The 21966-nt window shown below is 37.2% G+C and overlaps 1 protein-coding gene across 16 annotated transcripts in view; it reads left to right on the top strand.

Annotated features, from left to right (window-relative positions):
* The window catches only part of Pex5l (peroxisomal biogenesis factor 5 like), a 213848-nt gene that overhangs the window by 132765 nt on the left and 59117 nt on the right, over positions 1-21966 (top strand). For 13 of the 16 annotated variants that reach the window (XM_021729811.3, XM_078043700.1, XM_040270118.2 and 10 more), the window contains 4 exons: positions 7520-7714; positions 8680-8806; positions 9588-9684; positions 21747-21842. In XM_021729811.3, the coding sequence (XP_021585486.1) occupies positions 7520-7714; positions 8680-8806; positions 9588-9684; positions 21747-21842 (515 nt within the window). The remainder of the gene's footprint in view (positions 1-7519; positions 7715-8679; positions 8807-9587; positions 9685-21746; positions 21843-21966) is intronic. The other 3 variants (XM_005330271.4, XM_040270122.2, XM_005330264.4) reach the window with 1 other exon arrangement.

Below are 21966 nucleotides of genomic sequence, written 5' to 3'. Positions count from 1 at the left end.
AAGTTCTGGTTGATGGCCCAATTATCTCTGGAAATATTGCAGTAAAATATAAATGGAGTAGTCTTTCCAAGTGGCTTCAAATGACAATTAAAATGTCCTACAACCAGAGGACAGTAGAAAGTCAGTTTCATTTTCTGGCAAATGTGTTCCTTTCTCCCTTTTACAAATTATTTGAATATTCCCATCTGTCTGTACATTCTTCTGGAATTAAATATACTCAACGAGTAAACTATCATCTGCTCGGTGCCTGGCACACGTAGGAACAGGCACTTCAAAGTCTCAACCCAAAGAATGAAGGCAGCCCCTGGCATGAATGACACTTCTTTAGCAGAGGCAGATTTTTGCACTAACTTCATCTGGTCGAAATACACAGTTAAAGGTATGTCATTCAAAGAAGAATGAAAAAAAAATAATGTTTAGAATCAAAGATTATGTTGACTGTATAGTACAGAATTTAAAGGAAAAAGACAATAATCACATGCTCTCTTGTTTAATTTATTTCATGTGCCATCACAGCCTCTGCTGGTGGCATATGCATTTTGATTATATTTCAAAGTGAAGGAAATCGGAGAAGAAGGAATTTGAGATTCTACCAAAATGCTAAAAATTACAACAATAAGAGGAACTAATGTTACAAGTGCCTTATGTGGGAATACAGCCTAAAACTCTGTAACTGTGGGAAAGCTAATAAGGTTCCTCATCTCTCTAGAAATAGCTAAGACTCAGTTTCCTTCTCTAACAATTGTAAGATCTGTATCTCATAAGTGACCTGAGAAGATTAAGCAAAGCAACATATGAAAGTCATTAATACTGTGTATCTGATACGACTATTCCTGTTAGATATCAGGTGAAAACAGTATTCCTGACACTTCCCTTTCCAATTGCATTATTTTTTGTAATATCACATGAAAGCAATCATTTTCTAAATTCAACTATCACTTTGAGTAATTAAGAAAATAATACTTGGTATATTCTAGACAGGAAATTAAGTTCTTATTTTATCAAATCAGATTCAGCTTCCTGATTTATAAAACTGGAACTCAGCCTCCCAAAACTGCAAAACTATTCCAGAAAATACAAATTTTTGTATATAACTGCAGGCAGATCCATGAGAACTGGATCCACTAAGAAGTTGCTCTTCATTTTCTAATTCTCAAGGATGAGAAAACAAAATCACTTAGGAAGGATGCCCCCCAACACACACACACCACACACATACACACACACACACACACACACACACACACACACACACACACACGGCAATTTAAGATATGAATCAAAAGCTACTTTTCACTTTGGTTTTCTAACATTAAAGAGAGACCTACAAAATATTAGAGGGAAAACATCAAAAGAAGGTCTAATTTCTTGCAATAACAATATATACAGCATTGTCCTCTATACTAGCTTCCTAGGGCTGCTGTGACAAAGTACCACAATCTGAGTAGGTTAACAACAGAATCTAATTATCACAGTTCTGGAGGCTAGAAGCCCAACATCATGGTGTCAGCAGGGCCATGCTCATAAGGGTTATCGGGAAGGACCTGTTCCAGGTCTCTCTTCTCCTTTCTTTCTGGTAGTCCATAATTTGTGACAACATAGCTTCAACTTTTACATGGTGTTTGTCTGCATGTATGTCTCCCTATCTGCATGTCCTACTCTATGTCCAGATATTCCTTTTTTAAAAGGACACTAATCATTTTGAAGTTGCAACACTTTAAACCTCATCTTTAATTACATTTCCAATATTCTTATTCCATATGAGGTTACACTCCAAGGTGTAAGGACTCCAGCATCAGAATGGAGGGGGCATATCATTCAATCCATAAAATTCTTTAAAGTAGGAATCTGAAAAATGGTGTTCTGGGACTGCAGACTATTGGGGGGGGGGTTTGTTTGTTTGTTTGTTTATGTTTTTTTCTTTTTCAGCCTAGATGTTGAGTATGTCTGATTCATGCAGATTTTTATCTGAAAAAAGACTCATATTGAATAGAATGTCTTTTAATCTTAAAAGTATATCTCAGTGCAGAAACATTATAATTTTTAAATCCCTAAAGAGTATAGTTCTTATATAAATCAATACAAAGTAAACAATATAGGAAATATTTTTTCAAAGATCAGATGATCAAAATTTTTTTTATCTTTACAGGCACTGAAAGAACATTTTGTGCCTCATAGAAATTTTTATTATAATTTTTAGGTGCTTGAATTATCTTTTTTTTACTTTATGCTTGCTTCTACATTAGGATTAACTTTTTGTCATCCAATGATGACAACTTAAAGTTGTCAAAATAAGGATGCTTTCCATTTTTTCCCAATTAATATTCTAAATTCCCTTTAATTCATCTGTAATTTTTTGGCCTTCTCAAACTGTATTCCTAGATGATAAGTAAGTTAAAATAATTGCTACATCCTTGATTTTTAAATGGCAGGTAAATACATCTTATATGAAAATTCATGTATCAACTGCTCTGAAAATAGCTAGGCAATAGATATTTTGAGCATGATTATATTATAGCATAAATAATACTATAAAATTTACAACAATAACTCATTGCTATAATCTCCCAATAAATATGATATATGTTAAAGCACAGAAAGCCTCTTTGCTAAAGATCAAGAAGAAAAACAAGAGTCCTTGGTTTGCATTTATCAAGTTACACAATCTAAACTATTTTATCCATAAACTTGAACTAGTAGGTGAATAGTTACTTTAGAGGGAACATTTTCCACAGTTAAAAAAAAAATTAATCTCACTCCTTTATTTGGGGTTTGCATACCTACATTTGGGACCTCTATTTATATTAAAGGAAAGAACTACCCTTAAAAACATTCACAATCTTGCCACAGCCACCTAATAAAACATCTTAACTGCAAAATTAGTGTAATATTTACAAAATGAATTTTTATGAAGCTCAAGTGGTCATGAACCAATGAATGGCATGGCTCTTGAGAGAGTTTAGAAATGTGGGGAATCGTTTTAAAAACATTCCAATAAAAAGGAAAAGTTTATTCAATAAGTCAAATATATATTTTTTAATATTCATTTTTTAGCTATAATTGGACACAATATATTTATTTTATTTATTTATTTTTATGTGGTGCTGAGGATGGAACCCAGGGCCTCACACATGCTAGGCGAGTGCTCTACCCCTGAGCCACAATCCCAGCCCTGTCAAATATATTTTATCTTTTTGATATATCTATTTGAAAGTTTCTGAGATTGCCAGCTATTGAAGTTATGCCTCATTACACTGTAGTGATATTAATAGCATTGTGCTTAACACCAAAGTATCAAAACAGGGCTTCAGAGCACGTGTTATTCCACTCTGTTTTATGTAGAAGTTAGTTCTCACATGCATTTGCAGTGCCCTGTGGGAGTCTTCCAATTCAGTAGGCTGTGAACTTCAGTTTTTGAGAGAGTCAGAAACAAATACTTTAGTAATGTATTATCTTCCATCTTCAGGAAATTTTATCCAGTGGAATCAGTTTATTTTAAAAAAGAAGGTTTCTGGGGCTGGGGCTGTAGCTCAGTGGCAGAGAACTTGCTTAGCATGTGTGAGGCACTGGGTTCCATCCTCAGCACCACATAAAAATAAAATATAGGCATTCTGTCCACTAAAAAGAGGAAGAATTTTAAAAAAAAGTTTCTGAGATTGCCAATTATGTAAATCATACCTCAGACTATGCAAGCTCCCAAATAATTAGGAGATAATAAATACATAAATAATAGAGTCTGCACACTACCTTCAAGTTCAGAGGCAGTCTAGAGAGGAGTGGTGAAGAACACAGGTTTAATGTGACAGACCTATATTTGAGTCCTGGCATAAGCATTGACATACCAAATGTATTAGTTTCCTGCTACCACAAATTTAATGGCCTAAATAATTTCATTATCTTAAAGTTCTGAAAGTCAGAAGTCCTCCAATCAAGATGTCATCCAAGCTACATTCTTTTCAGGAGGGTCTAGGAGAGAATTTGATTCCTTACCTTTTCCAATTTCTAGAAGTCACCTGAAAATTTTTAGCTTCTCTCTCCTTCTTCTGTCTTCAAAACCAGCAGTGTAGCATCTTCAAAACCATCTGTAAACCTTCCATTTTCAAAACCAGCTGCACCTCAGTGAACTCTCACACTTCCCTCTCTGATTCTGACCCTTCGGACTCCCTCTTATAAGAACTCATGCAATTATACTGTAACATATATTTGAATTATAATTATCACTATGCTTCTATCATAATTCTAAGAGATTTAAAGTGCTTCATTTAATGCTTTATGAAGTCGAGTTTCGTTCTCATTTTAGGCAAGCAGAAACTACGGTTCAGAGGGACTAAGAAGCTTGCCCAGTCACACAGCTAATGAATGGCAGGGTCAAGATTTGAACCCAGGCAGTCCTAACCACTGTCCTGAGCTGCTGTATTTTATGTATATGGGCTGCTTAATTTCAGGACACCAAACTGGGTTAGCTGACCTTAGGTGGTAAAGACAGGACAAAGTACAAAAGGGATGACCAGGACAAGATAGAGCTGTTCAGAACTCACTGAGTTGGGGATTCCCCCAGTAGGAATGAATTCCTTTGGACAAAAGGTGCCTGCAGCTTATGAACATGATTTATGTTCTACATGACTTATGTTCCATGTAGAAAAATATGTATATGTGAAAATAAGATTATACCTAGAAGATATTTTATTGGCTCCACATACAGATATACACATGCATGTGTGCCCACCCATACAAACATTTTCACATCCATGACAGAAGGAAATTATCCTTCATGATCTCACTTTAAGCACAGGAGTACTGGAACCCAAACCTTCATGTGTATAATTTTCTTTTATTGAGTTAAGGTATCAGCAAAGCACATACCCCCTTCAATGCCTAGGCACATTGTCTTTGAAGCACATATGGACCTCTAAGACCCTTATTTCTAAACATTAACTAAAAGAGACACGCACCCATCAAACTGCCATTTTTTTCCTCCAGATAGTGGAAGATTGTCCCCATATTGTGTTTTCAAAATTGTGATTCTTAGACTTTCTCAGCTTCAAAGCTTGCCATGTGACCTCCAAGACATCTCTTTCATCAACTGGGAAACAAATAAGGTCTTTGTGGGAGCTGAGCATTGGTTTCACCTTTACAGAGAAAGAAAAAAGGGACCTAGAGCTCAGAACAAATTCAGGAAGTACCCAGGACACTTTGGGGAGGAAAAAACTGTTACTGAGCCTAGCTTGAATTAGCAATTCACTCTTTGAGTAATTTGTTTATTCCATATGGTGAGAAGTAGGGATAGAATTAAATTAGTGCTCACCGGTTATTATTTTGCAACAAATGGACTTCTGATGTACAAGTAAATGATTCCTATATAATTTGCTTCTAAAAGAAGTCCAGGAGTAACGAATTCTTAGTTGATGGTAGAATTAATAAAAAGATGTATATGACATTTCAGAGACTGTCATCAGCTTCCTTCCTTCTATTATAAGAAAATCACATTAGGCCTGAAGTCCTTGCCAAACTAACAGTGGTCTAGAAACTTCTATTTAACCAATCATTTGGTGTGAACTATGTGGTGTCCTGACTTATCCTGGCTGCCTGCCATACTTACATTTTCGACATAAAGCTAAGCAATTTAATTCTAAAAAAATACTTCTTTCCCTCCACATTCAAAGATTTTTAAACCACAAAACACTCCCCATATCTCAGAGTATCTCAGAGTTGGAAAGTGGCTCCCATCTTCTCAGGAAGACTCAGTTCAGATAAGCTGACAGTATCAGGCCATTTTATGATAAATTTATTTCGTAGAATCCTCTGTAGAACCAATATCTTTTCCTCATCCTCAGTTTTATTCCCAATAGTCTTTCCTCTATCAGCGTATGGATCTGATTCTGCCCTGAAATAGAAAGGAATGGGGAAAACAGGAGGAAAAAAAATCCCAAATTTACCTCCTGACAATAGAAATATCATTTTATTTTATTTTTTAATTTTTGCAGTGCTGAGGATCAAACCCAAGGCTTTGTGTATTTTAGGCAAGTGGTCTACCACTGAGCTTCATACTTACCCCCAGTCTACAAATAACGTTTACTGAGTACCTATCATAATTCTGGTACTTTACACAAATGACATCGTTTAATCCTCATCTCATACCTAAAAGACTATTAATTCCCCAATTTTTCAGATGAGGAAACTGAGATTCAAACCGATCAAGAAACTTGTCCCAAGTCCCTCTACTAAGCAGTGGTATAGTCAGAAGTCAGATCTCTGGACTTCACCAACAATAGCTAACCTCTATGATTTGGAATTGAAATAAAAAAAAAAAAAAAACAAGATTACCGAGAGTGAATAGTGACTCTATTCTAAGGATTTTGTAAGGATGGTTAGCTCTTGAAAGTGATGGAGTACTAAAGAAATCCTGAGAGTTCAGTGGAACCCTGAAGCTTCTTTGAGTGACAGGAGGGCGGAACAGATGGAAGGGTATTGAGACTTCAACAAAAATCTGTTCTCCACTAAGAGGAAAAGCTACCTGGGTTACTTAAAAAGAGGCATGGTGCCATCACTGTAGACTAGGCCAGGAAGGTTTAATGTCAGGGGTTTCTCTGTCCTTCAGTGGCTTCCAAAACTACCTGGATGAAGAGATCTTAGGCCAGGAAGGCACCAGGTGTGCTCTGGTGCTGAGGCAGTGAAATATCAGGGGCTGGTGGAGAGGGAGGCTGGAGGGACCTTCTCTAACTGGACTTTTCTATTTCTCACAATGAGTTAGTCCAATACTACTTTGTTGCGCTATAAAGGAGAAGAGAGGGTTAACAAAGCTTGCCTTTTAAATTCTCATTTGCCTAGTTTGCATTGGAACAAATAATTGTTTCTGCCTTCATTAGAGTATTAAATACAATGTAATCAACCTGCTAGGAAATAAAAGTGTAACAGTTTTATAGCTGGTTACATTGAAATTTAAATTTGCATATTAAATAGCAAAAGCATTAACATGTGTACCTATTCATCAGCTATGGATTACAAAACACCTCTCCAGTGTGAGCCCAAACAGCATGCCATTTTCTGATTGAACTGCTTAATTAAATAAAGGATGATTAACAGCATTTTTATCCCCCATATACTTTGCTGTTTAAAATTAAAACATGAAGACATTCAGAAACTTCACTAAATTTCTGAACATGATAGATTATTCTCTGGAAATACCTCATTCTAAAATAAACTTTTGCTAAAGAAGAAGCAAAACAAGTAAATTGTACCTGAACTCAGATTCAATTTTCTCATCTTAGTTTCATTCATTGCTGCTAAAGCTGGTCTAAGTCCTAACTGACTGGTTTGTGCTGTGACAAATCTAGGGGAACATGAGGTGAACTTCCCATCTAACAAATTGTCTTTATAAATCAATGGTGAGCCAAGGTAATTTGGTGATTCTAACCTATCTTATGAACACAAGATCTCTCTGTACCCAACTGAAACCTATGTTTAAAAAGTAAGTACAGTACAGTAAATGAATTTATCTTAACTCTTCCATTTCTGATAGTGTTGACCACAGGCTTGGATCTCCTGGACCTGAGTGAACCAGTGTCTCAAACCCAAACCAAAGCCAAGAAATCGGAATCCTCATCAAAAACTTCATCCCTCAAGAAAAAGGCCGATGGATCTGACCTCATCAGCGCAGATGCTGAGCAGAGAGGCCAGCCTCTCAGAGGGTCCGAGACCTCATCCTTAGATTTAGGTAGGGCAACAGTGTGTGGTGGCTGCTGTTTAGCTTTGCCTTGCTGGAGTTGATACAACAGCAAAGTTCTGCAGATGATTTTAAAACAGTGAACAAAGAAGTAGAAAAATGAAGTCCATGTAGGAAACTGAGCAGGACAGAGCTGCTTTTGTGTTTGAACTGAATGCTGCTGGGAGCTCGACTTTGCATAATTGGTGTTGACTCACTCATTTACACATTCAACCAGCATGTCCTGAGTTTTTGAGAGATGCCAAGCACCATGCTAGGAAGGAGAGTTACAAATAAAAGTAACTTGCTCTCTAGGAGCTCTCAGTCTAGAACAAGAAAGAGACATAAGTAAACAACTCTAACATTAGGCCCAGGGGCAGCCAGACAAAACAGTGGCGCGTAAGAGCTTTGAGTCTATATCCAAGACAATAATAATAGCTACCACTTATTGTTGGCTGACAAGGTCCAGGGACCCATTCTATATTTTGCATATATTTTGTCTCATTTAATCATCACCATTCTGAAATAAATGAGAAACCAGGTTTTAAAATTTAACATCAAAGTTCACCTCCTTAAGCAAAATTTCTTTCTAGAAACATGTTGGAAGTGTCCTAAAGCCATCTCTTTAACTGGAGGCTGGTAGACAGGACTCCATATGCACATCCCACACCAGATCTCATGGACTCATGCTCAGAATTGAAAAATACACATAGCCCTTGATATAATAATTCCGAGTAAAACAACTTGACTGCTTCAGTTGTAAAAACAATCCAGTTTACCTTAAGAGTTATCACTTTTATTTAGCTAAACATGTTTTAATTAACTTTATGCCTCATTGAAAAGATTGGTCTTGGATCTTGAGGAGACAAACTGAGTAAAGTTCCCTTGGAAAAGACTTCTCAATTTTAATTAATATCTCTTCTCTCTGTACCTCATGCTCTTTCCTGGGCTCCCTTACCCTCTTCCTTTCTTCTTAGTAGACATTCAAACCCAACTGGAAAAATGGGATGATGTTAAGTTTCATGGAGAGCGAAATAGCAAGGGGCATCCAATGGCAGAGAGAAAATCATGTTCATCTAGAACGGGATCGAAAGAGCTCTTATGGTAAGACATTAATACCAGAAACTTAACTACCACAAACTAAATTTTCATATGAATTATCCAAAATTAAGTCAATTCAGTCAATAAGAATTTGAGAAGGTTCAGAATTCAATACTTGTGAATGATTTTCTGAATGTGTTACTGAGCCATTAATCAAAAAAGAGATTTATGTACGTGTGAGCACGTGTTAGCATATTTAATATATCACATAAATCGTAGTTAAATTTTTTGGGTTATTCAGGTAAACTTTTCTGGCTTTCTCTATCATCCACTCTAAGGTAATGCAATAATTAAGAATATCCATAAATACCCCTGAGGACATCTGCCTTCCTGGGTTTTACCATGTTTTTGAAGCTTGCTAAAGGGCAGTACCTGTTTCAGCTTCCTGCTACCCTGTACCTGACCACTTATTAGGACATCTTAAATTCTATATGAAGATATTTAGTGACCTGTGTCCCTCCCCCCCCCAAAAAAAATAAACACAATGTTTTTTCATGAAGTGGAGTTTTCTCTAACAAAAATGGCATTGCATTTATTATTTTTTTTCTGCCCATAATTCAATCTAACTCTACATTATAAAACAGTAACACCTAGCAATTATAGCCACATAAACTGTGCAAGTGGTCACTATAATAGAAATTTATAAAAATTACCTTTCTCATCAGAATTCTAATGAGAGCTTTGCATGGCTTTCAAGGATCCACATTAAGTAAGGGTCTTGGCTAGATTTCTAGCTGAATTTGTTTCTTGATGTACATTAATTTCCTTAATGTATCCATCACAGGTCTTCAGAGCACAGATCTCAACCGGAACTGAGTAGTGGGAAGAGTGCCCTCAACTCTGAGTCAGCTTCAGAGTTGGAACTAGTGGCTCCGGCACAGGTAACAAAACCAATTCTTCTTCAGGAAACCCATTTGCTCTAGTAGAAAATATATGTGGTAAATATTTCATTTAAATTTTGCACAAAAATTTTGAAGTATTTTTTCTGAACTTTGCACTTCATATGTTTTCTCACCCAGTAGCTGACTCAATGCTTAGAATAACTGTGTGTTTGTGTGTGCGTGTGTGTGTGTGTATGTGTGTGTGTGTATATACATGTATGTTTGGCTGGAAAGTGTGTTAATGAATTCACTGGGTACTTAGCACTTTTTGACTATTCCATTATTTTTCAGTCCAAAATTTGTTCTACTCCAGGATTAGCACTATTTATGTAATAGGATCCAAAAAAGAGGAAATTATATCTTGAGTATTCATTCACATCTATGCCCTGTGGAATAAGGTACTTACTATACATCAGAAACTTGCTTGTCACATTAAGATAAATTTCATGCCAAATAATATATTATTTCAGTTATTAGCAACAATGATGATATTAGTAATAGCTCCCATTGTGAATGCCCACTGAGTATTAAGGACTTACTATGTACTTTTCAGGTGTTATATCTAATACTCAAATAATCCTGTAAATTACTATTGGCTGCACTTTAAAGATATTTAAAGATATTCTTTAGTCAAATACATTTTCCTGGGGCATAATTACTGGTAGGAGTGGAATTTAAGCCAGATCTCTTTTGTCCACTGCTTGATCCCTAACTCCAGTGTAACACACATGTAACTATCATCCCTGTGATTAAGACCCTCTCTCCTATGATTCTAAGAGGGCCCAAATTAGTCTCAGCCTTTTCACCCCCTGGAACGTTTTTCAAGGCTGCAGTCTTGACCTGAAACTATACAGATCTCTTAAGAAGTGTGTGCCATTCACATTCATGCATTCTACAGTCTAGCTGGGGTGAGACAACATGTTTAAGGTAAACAAGTGGACAGAAATGGACAGGAGAAATTTTCTAAAGTTAATTAGAAGAAATGTTGAGACTAGAAGGGAAATAAAATATCTGAGATGAAATAAAGGAATAACTGTGATAAGAGCAAATATTATTGAGCACAATTATTAGAGCTTCTAATATAGATCATTTGACCATCCTGACAAAAGGTTGAATGATGTAAGTTCAGTTATCTCCCCCCTCTACTTGTACAGATGGGGAAACTAGAACAGAGTGAATCCAGAAACTTATCTATGTACCCACAACTTCTAAGTGGCAGAGAGAACAAGGACATAGGGAGGAAATGGAAGGCCACTGGAAACCTTGCTAAGCCACCAGTAGCACCCCCTACAAACAACTCACCCTCCTCAACAGAGGACATGACCATTCCCAGAACTCAGCTGGAAAACAAGTCAGCTAACTTCCTGAACAAATCACCCTGCCAACCTTAATGAATTTTAAATGTAGCATGAAAGTGTATTTTCTTTCTTTGTATTCATTCCAAATGTATCTTTTAAAAAGAAAAATTACAGCACTTATTAGAAAAACATTTCTTGATAAGTGCACTAGAGATTTAGACTCAGCTAAAGTAATTGGTCCTATTTCATGAACTGGAATCCTTGGTACAATTTAATGTGGCAATAAAAGATTTGTTTCAAAAGCAGGGTGAAACTCAGCACAGGTGGGCTGTTCTACTGAGAGCTGGGGCAGGAGAACAGCTGGGGTCCCTGGTTACCATAGAAACCCACAATGCCTTTATCCTATTATCCCAATGACTGCTACTCTCCTGCTGGCTGTCTGCTTCCATCCCACCACACAGTCCTTCCACTTACCCACCAGCATGCCTTACTTTAAGCGAACACAGTGTGCTTTGGAAAATTGGTATGAGACTCCTTATATTGTCTCCCAAAATACAGTTTTGGATTGTACAATGAGACTTCTGTGTCTAGATAAAGCTTAGTGAATACTTTTAGACAGATAATTATTTGTAAAGAATCCCCCCCCTTTTTTTTAAACATGGCGTGTTTACTTACCAAGATTGGCTCAAACTAAGAAAATGCATAATCCTCTCTTGATTTGAACCTATCATGAAATAAGAAAAACTTCACAGTTCAAGATCTAATGCTACATCTAAAACACCAAGTCACTCAAATGGGGTAGCAAGAGAATTTAGTGATTTATCTACTTGTAATAAAAATAAGTGAGTCCTCTCGGAGGAGAGCCACAATTTATGTCCCAGCATTTCATTGAGATGGGAAAGAGATTGTTAGATGATCCTGCCTGAGTATCACCCCTCGGTTCTGGGTCGACAGACTGCATTAGCTAACAATTTAAGGACAACTCTTGGACATCTTGGCCATGGCTGATAGGTCCTCATTGGAACTGGTTTTATAAAATGTATGACTGGTGGGCTTTAGTACTTACAAAAAGAGGAAATAGGGGCATAGAGTCACACCATTCAAATAAACCATCTCAGCCCTTGTTACTGCTGCCTTCTCATTCAGATGGCTCACAGGAAAGGCAAGAAATGTTTTCTCTTCCCTTGAACCAACATACATTACCTACCCTAGGCAGCTCGACAGGTGAGGAACTGTTTACAAACCCTGTCACATTTCAAAATCACAAAGAATATGGAAGCTCACAAAGTGAAGAATTCTCATGTTTTCTCATTTTCTTTTCAAGATGGGAAAAGGGGAAAGCATAGTAAAGTCTCTTTCAAATAGTGTTTTGAATACACTAATCAGAGTGGAAGGAGATTGTAATAAATCATTTAATCTCTATATACTTAAGAAAAAGTTTCTTGACACTCAGGCAAATTGTGTAATTAGTATTCCTGGAGTTCATTGTTTAAAGAAATCATGCAATCTGAAAAATTAGGAGAACATTTGAATAAAAGAAGAAAACACAGAAAGTAATGATGTAAAATTAGCTTTTTCTAGAAATGTGTCAAGATGGTGATTGGTGAGGCAAAAGAGAAAGACTTCAGCCGCTGCTGAAGAATGATAGTTCAAGACTTCCCTTTGCAGTTTGGATACTTCAAGACAGGCTCTTGCGAACCTCAGGTTTGGCCAGAATGTGGCCATCTATTTCCCTTCTTATTGCAAACCCTGGTTATTACTTACTTTTATAGAGTTAATATGAGCTAAGTAATTTGAAAGAATATTTATCACTATTTTCCAGAAACTTTGGAAGACAAATTATGACTGTCATCTGATTTGATACCATACACGATTTGGTGCCTCCCCCTCCTAAATTAATTCTCAATGCCTTACTTCAAAAGAAATGCTAAGGGCTTCCATTTCATTCCATTTTAATTCAACAAAGTGACTGAATGCCTACTCTCTATAAAGCCATAAGCAAGTGAAAACATCAGAAAGATTAATTAGATTATAAGAAGTATTAGACCTAACAGAAACAATTAGATACACTGCAAATATTAATAGTTCTGCTTGTTGGAAAACAATACAGTTATCACATCAAGATCTCATTTCCCCTCTGGGCCACACACACATAACAAGCTATTGAATAGAAGGAAGGAATAAAGAAAAGAAGTTGAGAAAAAAAGGAAATAAATCTGAAGGATCATTTTCAGCCCAGTAGGAAATCTATACATAGTAGTTTCTCAGCAAAGATTTGTTAGGTGGGGGGAGTGAGGGAGGGGAGAAGAAACCAAGGGAATGATAGGGGAAAGGAAAACAACACTTATTAAGCATAACAGAAGCAGATCCTGATAGCAGAAAGGGCAGAATTATTGATCATTTTGGAAACTAGTTTTAGTAAGCGTTTTTTAGTTACACCTGGTAATAAACTGTTAGAGCTTTAAAATCAACATTTGTTTGCCTTGATGTTCTGCATAGAATTTCAAAGTTACATGGAGATAGGGGAAATGTATTGCCATGCCCTCTACAAAGGAAATTTGCTCTCGACACATGAGAGACAGCGTTCTTCTTTGTACCTCCCATGACAAATGTCTGTTGACTAATGAAGAAAAAAATTCCCAGCATCTCCATGAAGCTAGAGTTTCAATTATCTGTTCCAGTATAAGAATCTAATTTTCCTTCATTAACCACCAAACTTAAGGCTTTAAGCACAGATTTCTTTTAAATAATTGCTGATCTCACTTGATAAGCACTAACTTAAAAGATAATAACAAAAGCCAAGTTTTATCAAGCACTTACTATGTCCTATATATTTGTACTTGCATGAATTTTGTACTCAATCATTGCAGGTGAGAATATAGAAATTAAGTCATTCGCCCAACTAGTAGTAAATGGTAAACGAGGATTGGGCCTCAGGCAGTCTGACACCAGAGACAGTGCTTTTAATGTCATACTGTCATTCAAGTTCTGTTAGCTGTTATATTTTCCTTTTCTACAATGAAGCATATTCCCTTTTCTCCCTTTTAATTTCTTTTGAAAGAATGCTGAGCTTTGGAAATGCATTGTGGTGAGAGAACTCTAGCAATAATATAAAGACAAGTGTCTGAGAAGTCATGAACAGCCGTCAGAGTGGTGAAGCAGGGGGTTACCCTGGGACAGCCACAGCCACAAATCCAGTAATTTTCGGATCAAAATTTTGATCACAATCATAACTTCAAATCAGGAGAATGAAACACAATATTGCTTTGGAAAAGTTATTAAATTCTTTCTTCTCTCCCTTTACCTAGTGCTTATCATTTAGAACAAACAACAGCTGGAGGAATGAAAAGCTTTCTTCTTTGAAGAGTGTAATACCCTAAGATCCAATTAGCTTAAACCAATTAAAATGCCATTTTTAAAACCAAAGTATTTCCAGGAGGTTGCTATAGCTGTAGAACATGTTTCAAAATCATGCAAAACAACAAAAGGTCACAGTAGAGTATGTTTGTGATCTGGAGAGTTCTACCCACACATGTAATATCTATAGAAGAGCTTCTCCACGTGAGTCCCAGCCCAACAGGAGCAGCATCACCTGGAACTTATTTATAATGCACATGGTTGGGCCCCACCCCAGACCTGCTGAATCAGAAGCCTTAAGGAAGGGGCCCACCAATCTGCATTTTAAAAAAGCCCTTCCAGAGGATTCTGATGCCCATTAAAGTTTAAGGATCATAGATACTGAAGTTGTGCTATCAAAACAGCACAGCTCAAACTTATGGGTACAGTTGTTTTGTTTATCAAACCTCTATTTAAGGTGCTAGGCAATATCATCGCTTTGGAAGCATTACTTAGATATGTTTTCCAAGATTAAAACGTTTGCCTATAAATAGTATAACAGTATTCCATTCTGTTTTTAACCAGCTTGTCTGGACATACTGCTAAATTGTGAGAAAGTTTCATAATTTTCAATTGCATACTTATCTCAGTTTGAAACTGCCTCTATTTATATGTAGAATTTACCTGTGGTTTATAGCATTTATCTTATGATTCTTTTGGGGGGGGGGGAAGTAAGATAGATAAACACTTGTCTTAGAAATAACCTAAGGCCTTTCTAACAATGCAGAAAATAGTGATTCCCTAAATAGTAATTGTGCTATCAAAATAAAATATCATTTGCACAGTAAGATTCTGTTTGCATTTGCATTTTAAGTGGAGAAGAGAATACAAACTGGAAACCTAGAATTCTGAGAGAGGATCTTGCCTCTTCTTCCTGATTGATGGTGCCCTTTGTATCCTGTGATTCATAATCCAGTTGGGTCGTGAAACATTGATGAAGGGAAGAGCCAGTGACAGTAATGGAGTTCTGTTAGGTCAGGCTTCACAGGAAAGCAGATCCTGTTTCACTGGCCAAAGTGCCTGCTAATAAAAGGCAGTACCTTGGACAAAAATATCAGTGCTTTCTTTTCCTTGTAACATCATTCGTGGGCTATTTATGACATGATAAAAATGCATCGAATTTTTAATTTTTTATTAACTGATCTTTTCACTAACAAATGAAAAATGTATGGGTGTCTTATGTATAGCGTGGTGCTTTGAAATAGGGATACATTGTGGAATGGTTGATTGAACTACAATTAGCATATGTATTACCTCTCATATTTATTTTTTGTAGGGAGAACATTTAAAAATCTCTCTTGGTGACTTCAAGAATATAGTACATTGTTATTAACCGCCACCATATTGTATAAGAGATTTCTTGAACTTATTTCTCCTTTCTAAATGAAATGTTATGTCCTTTAGCCAACATCCCCTCACCTACCCCACCTCCCAGCCCCTAGTAACTACCATTCTACTCTCTCCCACTGTGAGTGCAGATTTTTTGAATTGCACATAGGAGTGAGATTATGTGGCTTTTGTCTTTTGGTACCTTGTTTATTTCAGTTAATATGGTGTCCACCAGTTCCATCCATGTCACAAATGACAGGATTTCTGTCTTTTTAAAGCTGAATTATATTCCCTTGTGCATATGCACCACATTTTCTTCACCCAATTGGTAGACACACAGATGCTATTTTTTGAATATGGTGAATAATGTTGCAATAAACATAAGAGTACAGATTTCTCCTCAACATCAGATTTCATTTCCTTTGGATATATACCCAGTAGTGGAATCGCTGGGCCACCTGGTATTTCTACTTTTAATTTTTTAAGGAAGTACCATACTGTTTTCATAACTGCAGTACTAATTTATATTCCTACCAATCGTGTACAAGGATTCCCTTTTCTTCACATCTTCTCCAACACCTGTTATATTTTCTTCTTTTAATAGTAGCCATTCTAACAGGCGTGAAGTAAGATCTCACTATGGTTTTTATTTGCCTTTCCCTGAGGATGGCAGTGTTGAGTATTGTTTTCATATACGAGTTGACCATTTGTACATCTCCTTTGGGAAAAATTTCTTCCCAGTGTTCAGTAGGGTTATTTGTTTTCTTTCTTCTGAGTTGTTGGAATGCCTTACGAATTTTGAAAGTTTATCTCTTATCAGATGTATCATTTGCACATGTTTTCTCCCATTCTATAAATTGTCTTTTCATTCTGTTGACTGTTTCCTTTTTGCTCTGAAGAACCTTGTAGTCTGATGTGACCCCATCTGTCTATTTTGGCTTTTGCTGTCTTTGTTTTTGAGATCATATTTAAAAAATTAGTGCCCAGATCAACATCATGAGATTTCCTTCTATGCTTTCTTCTCATAGTTCCATAGTTTGGGGTCTGACATTTAACTCCTTAATCTATTTTGAATTGATTTTTGCATAGGGTGAGAGTCAAGGGTACAATTTTATTCTTTTGTATGTGGATATCTGGTTGTCCCAGCACCATTTATTGAAGAGACTATCATTCCCCATCATGTGTTCTTGGCATCTTTGTTAGAAATAAGCTATCTGTAGGCAATGGCTATTGGGGCTTTCTATTCCATTCCATCAATCTGCATGTCTATTTTCACATTGTCATGTTTTGTTTACTATGTAGGTTTACTATAGTTTCATGATATATTTCAAAATCAGTATAATGCTCCACTTTCATTTCATTCTTTTTACTCATGACTGCTTTGGTATTTATGGTCTTTTCTGATTCTATACAAATTTTAGGATTTCTTTTTTTTTTTCTTTTTTTCTATTTTTGTTATGAATGCCATTGGAGTTTTAAAAGAGATTGCCTCAAACCTAAAAATTGCTTTGCATAGTATGGACATTTTAACACTACTTACTCTTCCAATTCATGAACCCAAGATACCTTTTCATTTATTTTCTGGAATGTATATAAATAGCCTTGTGCAATAAACTAAAAAATGCACTTCTGTGTGCACACATTTTTTAAAGATTTATTTGTTTATGATGTTTGTGAAGGGACCAACAGGAAGACAAAAGAATTGGTTCCAAAAGCAAAGCATTGAGGAACAGAGATTTATATGGCCAGTTGAAAAAGAAATACCAAACTAAGTTTCCCAAGATAGATACAAGATTGATTAATTTTCTACAAGACAATAGGATCAAATCCCCTTTGGAGTTAATTTCTCTATCAGGCCATAGCATCATAAGAACTCAGCCATCTTTTTTTAAAACTTTTTTTATACCTTTATTTTATTTTATTTTATTTTATTGTGGTTCTGAGGATTGAACCCAGGGCCTGGCACATGCTAGGCAAGTACTCTACTGCCGAGCCACAACCCCAGCCCAGAACTCAAGCTATCTTTATAAACATCTGCACATTTATATTTGCATATATTTGTTAATATATTGCAAACCCAAGAGTACCATATGAGAATTGTAGTGAACTGTATGGTGGCTTCCAAAAGAGATGTCCACATCCCTCAGAATTTGCAAATATTACCATATATGGCAAAGATGTGATTAAGTTACTATAGATTTCCAGAAAAGTGAATAATTCTTTTCTACTTGGGTGGGTCCTGAATGTAACCTCATAAGAGTAACATGGGGTGCGGAGGAGATTGAGAGAAAAAAGGAGGAGATAATGTGGAGTGACATGCCTATAAACCACCTGGAGCCACCAAGTACTAGCAGAAGCATGGGACAGATTATCCCCCGCAGAGCCCTCAGAGGGAACATGGCCCTGATGGCACTTTATTTTGGACTTCTAGCCTCCAGAACTTTGAGAGAATAAATATCTGTTGTTTGAAATCACCTAATTTGTGGGAAATTATTATAGCAGCCCTACGAATCTAGTACAGGAGTCAAGTGCACTTACTAGAAAATGCTCTAGCGTAATATTAGGAAATCAAGCAATCTTAAGTTGCCTTTTTCAAAGTTGGAGTTACATTTTTCTTTCACAAGCCCTACTGGACTTCTCAGACGTCTCCTGGAAGATGACTAAGAGGTAGTTCTACATCCCAATTTGTTGAGTTTTTAAGTGCTCAGAGAATAACACACCGGGAAATAGTGGCTACAATCCCTTGGGAAGGGGTGTCAGAGGCAGATCCTCTGCACTGAGGATGCTGCCCTCTGCAGAGAGCCCAAAAGAATCAAGGTGAGCACAGTGCCTGTGGCGTGGCACTATGTGGTTATGGGTGTTAAGGTGGCAGGTACAATCACCCATCGAGTGAGGGGCCCTTTTCCCCACTAGGACTCAGTTGTGTCTATTTTTTTTTAAGCCTTTGCTTTCATTTTTACCTCTGCTAAGTAAACAAGGACCCAAGGAAGCCACCTTTCCTGGTTTCCCACAGGGCCACATTACCTCTCCCTGTCAGTGGACAACCACGTGGATTTTGAAGGCTTGTCATTTCCAAAAACAAAATAGTGTAGATTGAGAAATGTAATGTGCATAAATTAGAAACCAAACAGCTGCATATTTCACACTCTCCATCAAAGCTAAATAAAAAGAGTTTGCAGTCCACAAATATTCAAACTATAAGTGACCTAAGCAGTCCTTTTTTAAGCTAGAAATTCTTCATGTTTTTTTCAATCTGCTGAACCCAGGGACCATGCAATTTCCAAATAAAAACATTCAGCCACAGTCAAAAAATCACGTTAGTTGGTGCTGTTACTAAATATATATAAAGGCATGTAGCCTTGCTTATAAAATACAGCTCTCATAACTTTCTTATGATTTATTGCAACCTATTGACATTTATGTCTCCACCCTCATGAGCCAAAATCTAATTGAACGTTTTTAATTCACTTCGTGGATATTATGAATGAATTGTTGACTCTGAAACTTAATATGGTATTTTTGGTTTTAAACAAAACTTGATTGGTATTTTTAAATTGAATTCAAGTACCTTGGATACTTTTGCTTCTGTATGGGTTTGCTTCCACAATACGGGAGTCCAACAAATTGGCACATTATTTTTATAAACTTGTATAAAATCTGGTTCTAAGGCCCCACTAGCCAGGATGGTGTGGTAGTCAATCTCACCTAAGTCTGAGGTTCCCTCCCTGCCCACTGTCTGGACTGGGAGCAGGTAGTCACTGGGAACAGGTAACCTCCCAGGAGGCTATTTGCTCACAGTGCCCAGTGAGCCCAGCCCACTTAACAGTGAGACGCTGGCACCCAGGCAGGCCCAGAGACCGCTCACCACCCTTCCTGACCACAAGCACACTGCAGTGGCCTCACTCCTGCACACCCACAGGCCAAAGCCTTTATTAGGCAGCTCCTATGGTCATCCTGCAGCCATTCCCTTCCCCGATGGGCGGGTGCAATCACAGACCTCAGCCAATCCAGATGCAGAACAAAAATCTATTGCCCTCTCAATTTCCCATGAGCTCCCTCTTGGCCAGGAAGCCTTGATAGAGAACCCCTTCTAGGGTCAGGGAGAAAAAATACCTTTAATTCATTCACTTATCTTTTCACCAAAATCATATTTTCAAAAAAATGTGTATTGACTACAGGAGCACCTACTATCTGCCCGGAGATCATGGGGAAACTGCAATACAGACAACAAGGAGGAGATAACAATGTTTCTATAAATTAACCTTCCATATTCATTAGAGCAAAACATAGTCTGACCCTCATTTAGGATCAGAAGTTTTCAATGTAATTACTCCATTACCTCATTGTTTTCCATCCAGAATATTTTTCAAGCTTCTGGGTCCTCACCCAGCCTGAACCCTTTAGGGACAGCTTTTCTGTGTTTTACATCTTTCTAAAATGGTCAGGTGAGCATTGCCTCCCATGAGAGACCATGCAGTGCACTGGTTATGACCATGACCAGAAGCACCAGTCCTTCTGCTTACTAGCTGTGTAACCCTGGGCAAGTTAATTAAACTCTCTGTGCCTCAATGCCATCATCTTATTGAAAGGACAAAATGGGTTGTAGAATCTAATGTACTTAGAACAGCACCTGGCATGTAGTGAGCCTTGATAGTACTATTGTGTCCTAATGGGGTTGGTTCCTCTTCAGGCCCAGTGATGGTACCGAACAAAAGAAAAGCAGCTGAACTATATAGATGCGTAGTGCTCAGTGAAGAGCAAAGTTTCATAGAGAATAGCGATTTCCAAACCTGACTGCTTTTGAAAAATCACCAGAGGAGCTTTTCAAACATCTGATGCCTGGGCCCCACCCCCAGAGATTCTTATTTAATAGACCTGGGATGGCACCGTGTCTATTCAAGTAATTTCTGTGAAAACTAGATTTGAGCATCCTGTGTAGAGCAATTTCATCCAAACCTTCAATAAAAGGGGACCAGGAATTCACTGCACACACCCCTCTTGTCCTTCTCATCAGTGCAGTCTCTCATCCTGCTGTCCAGACATCTGCAGGACACTCATCACTGTCAAACCCTGTGCTACGCATAGCGAGTACAAAAGTCACCAAAATCTCACCTTCAGTGGTGTGCGGTGGATCCACAAGTACTAAATGTGTGAATGCTCCAAAATACATGGTTGAATGAAAAAAAAAAAAGCAAGTTGCAGAATAGCATATCATGTTTCAAAAAAATGTTAAGTACATTACTATATTGTTTCTGTGGGTGCATAAAAACATGAATGCGACTTCAAAGAAAAAGATCTGGAGGGACAACTCTTATGTGTGATATTTTACAACATAATATTTTCATTTTTATGAAAATTTTTAAAAACTTTTTGATAATTCTAGCAGATTGGAGGGGGTTCTAGAAATAATTGCATTTAGCTAAGATAGATATCAGCTTGCCTATTAATGGTGACAAAGCAGTTGGCCTTATCAGACATGGTTTTATCCAAAAAACTCATTTTGTAACAGAGAGCCATGCTCCAAGAAATGGGACGTCAGATAGTACAGAAGGCAGAGGAAAGAGAACTCTGGGTAAGGAACAAAGTAGGCCTAGAAGCCACAGATGGTCTCTGCAGCTTTTATGTTTTCACCTGAGACTGGTCTGCCTAACAAGCTGAAAGCGGGACATGGTTGTCTGAGTCTACTCTTCTAATGGAGATTCTCTTTCCTACTGCAAATTAGAATCCTGTGGACAGGTTGACCACAATGGCAATCCCGAACCCAGTCCTACTGATGTAGTGTGTTTGGGAGGTGGGGCCTGGTTTTAACACAACCAGGGTCAGACACATTGTGGGAAGAATCATGCATGCTCACACACATTCTGGCACCATCCCAGTTAGGGCAAAATCATGCCTGCCAAATACTCCAAAGATGACATGAATCAGAAATGCTTCTTGAATTCTTGAACTTTTAGGAAGAATTAAGTGAGAAAAGGAAAAATGCCTGTATTTTTGTATCATGTGATTCTCATATTATATCCTGTGTTTGGTTTGTTTCAGGCTCGACTGACCAAAGAACATCGCTGGGGAAGTGCTTTACTTTCTAGAAACCACTCCTTAGAAGAGGAATTTGAAAGGGCAAAAGCAGCAGTGGAGGTAACTTTTTTTAGAATTTTTTTTTTCCCCGTTTCTGAGATTGGCATTCAAAAAAAAACTCAAATTTCCACAGGATACATATAAAGTGAAACTTACTATAAACATAGGGGAAAAAAAAAACATT

The sequence above is a fragment of the Ictidomys tridecemlineatus genome, chromosome 3, assembly GCF_052094955.1.
Source record: "Ictidomys tridecemlineatus isolate mIctTri1 chromosome 3, mIctTri1.hap1, whole genome shotgun sequence".
NCBI lineage: Eukaryota > Metazoa > Chordata > Mammalia > Rodentia > Sciuridae > Ictidomys > Ictidomys tridecemlineatus.
This window is presented reverse-complemented; position numbering and strand designations above follow the sequence as displayed.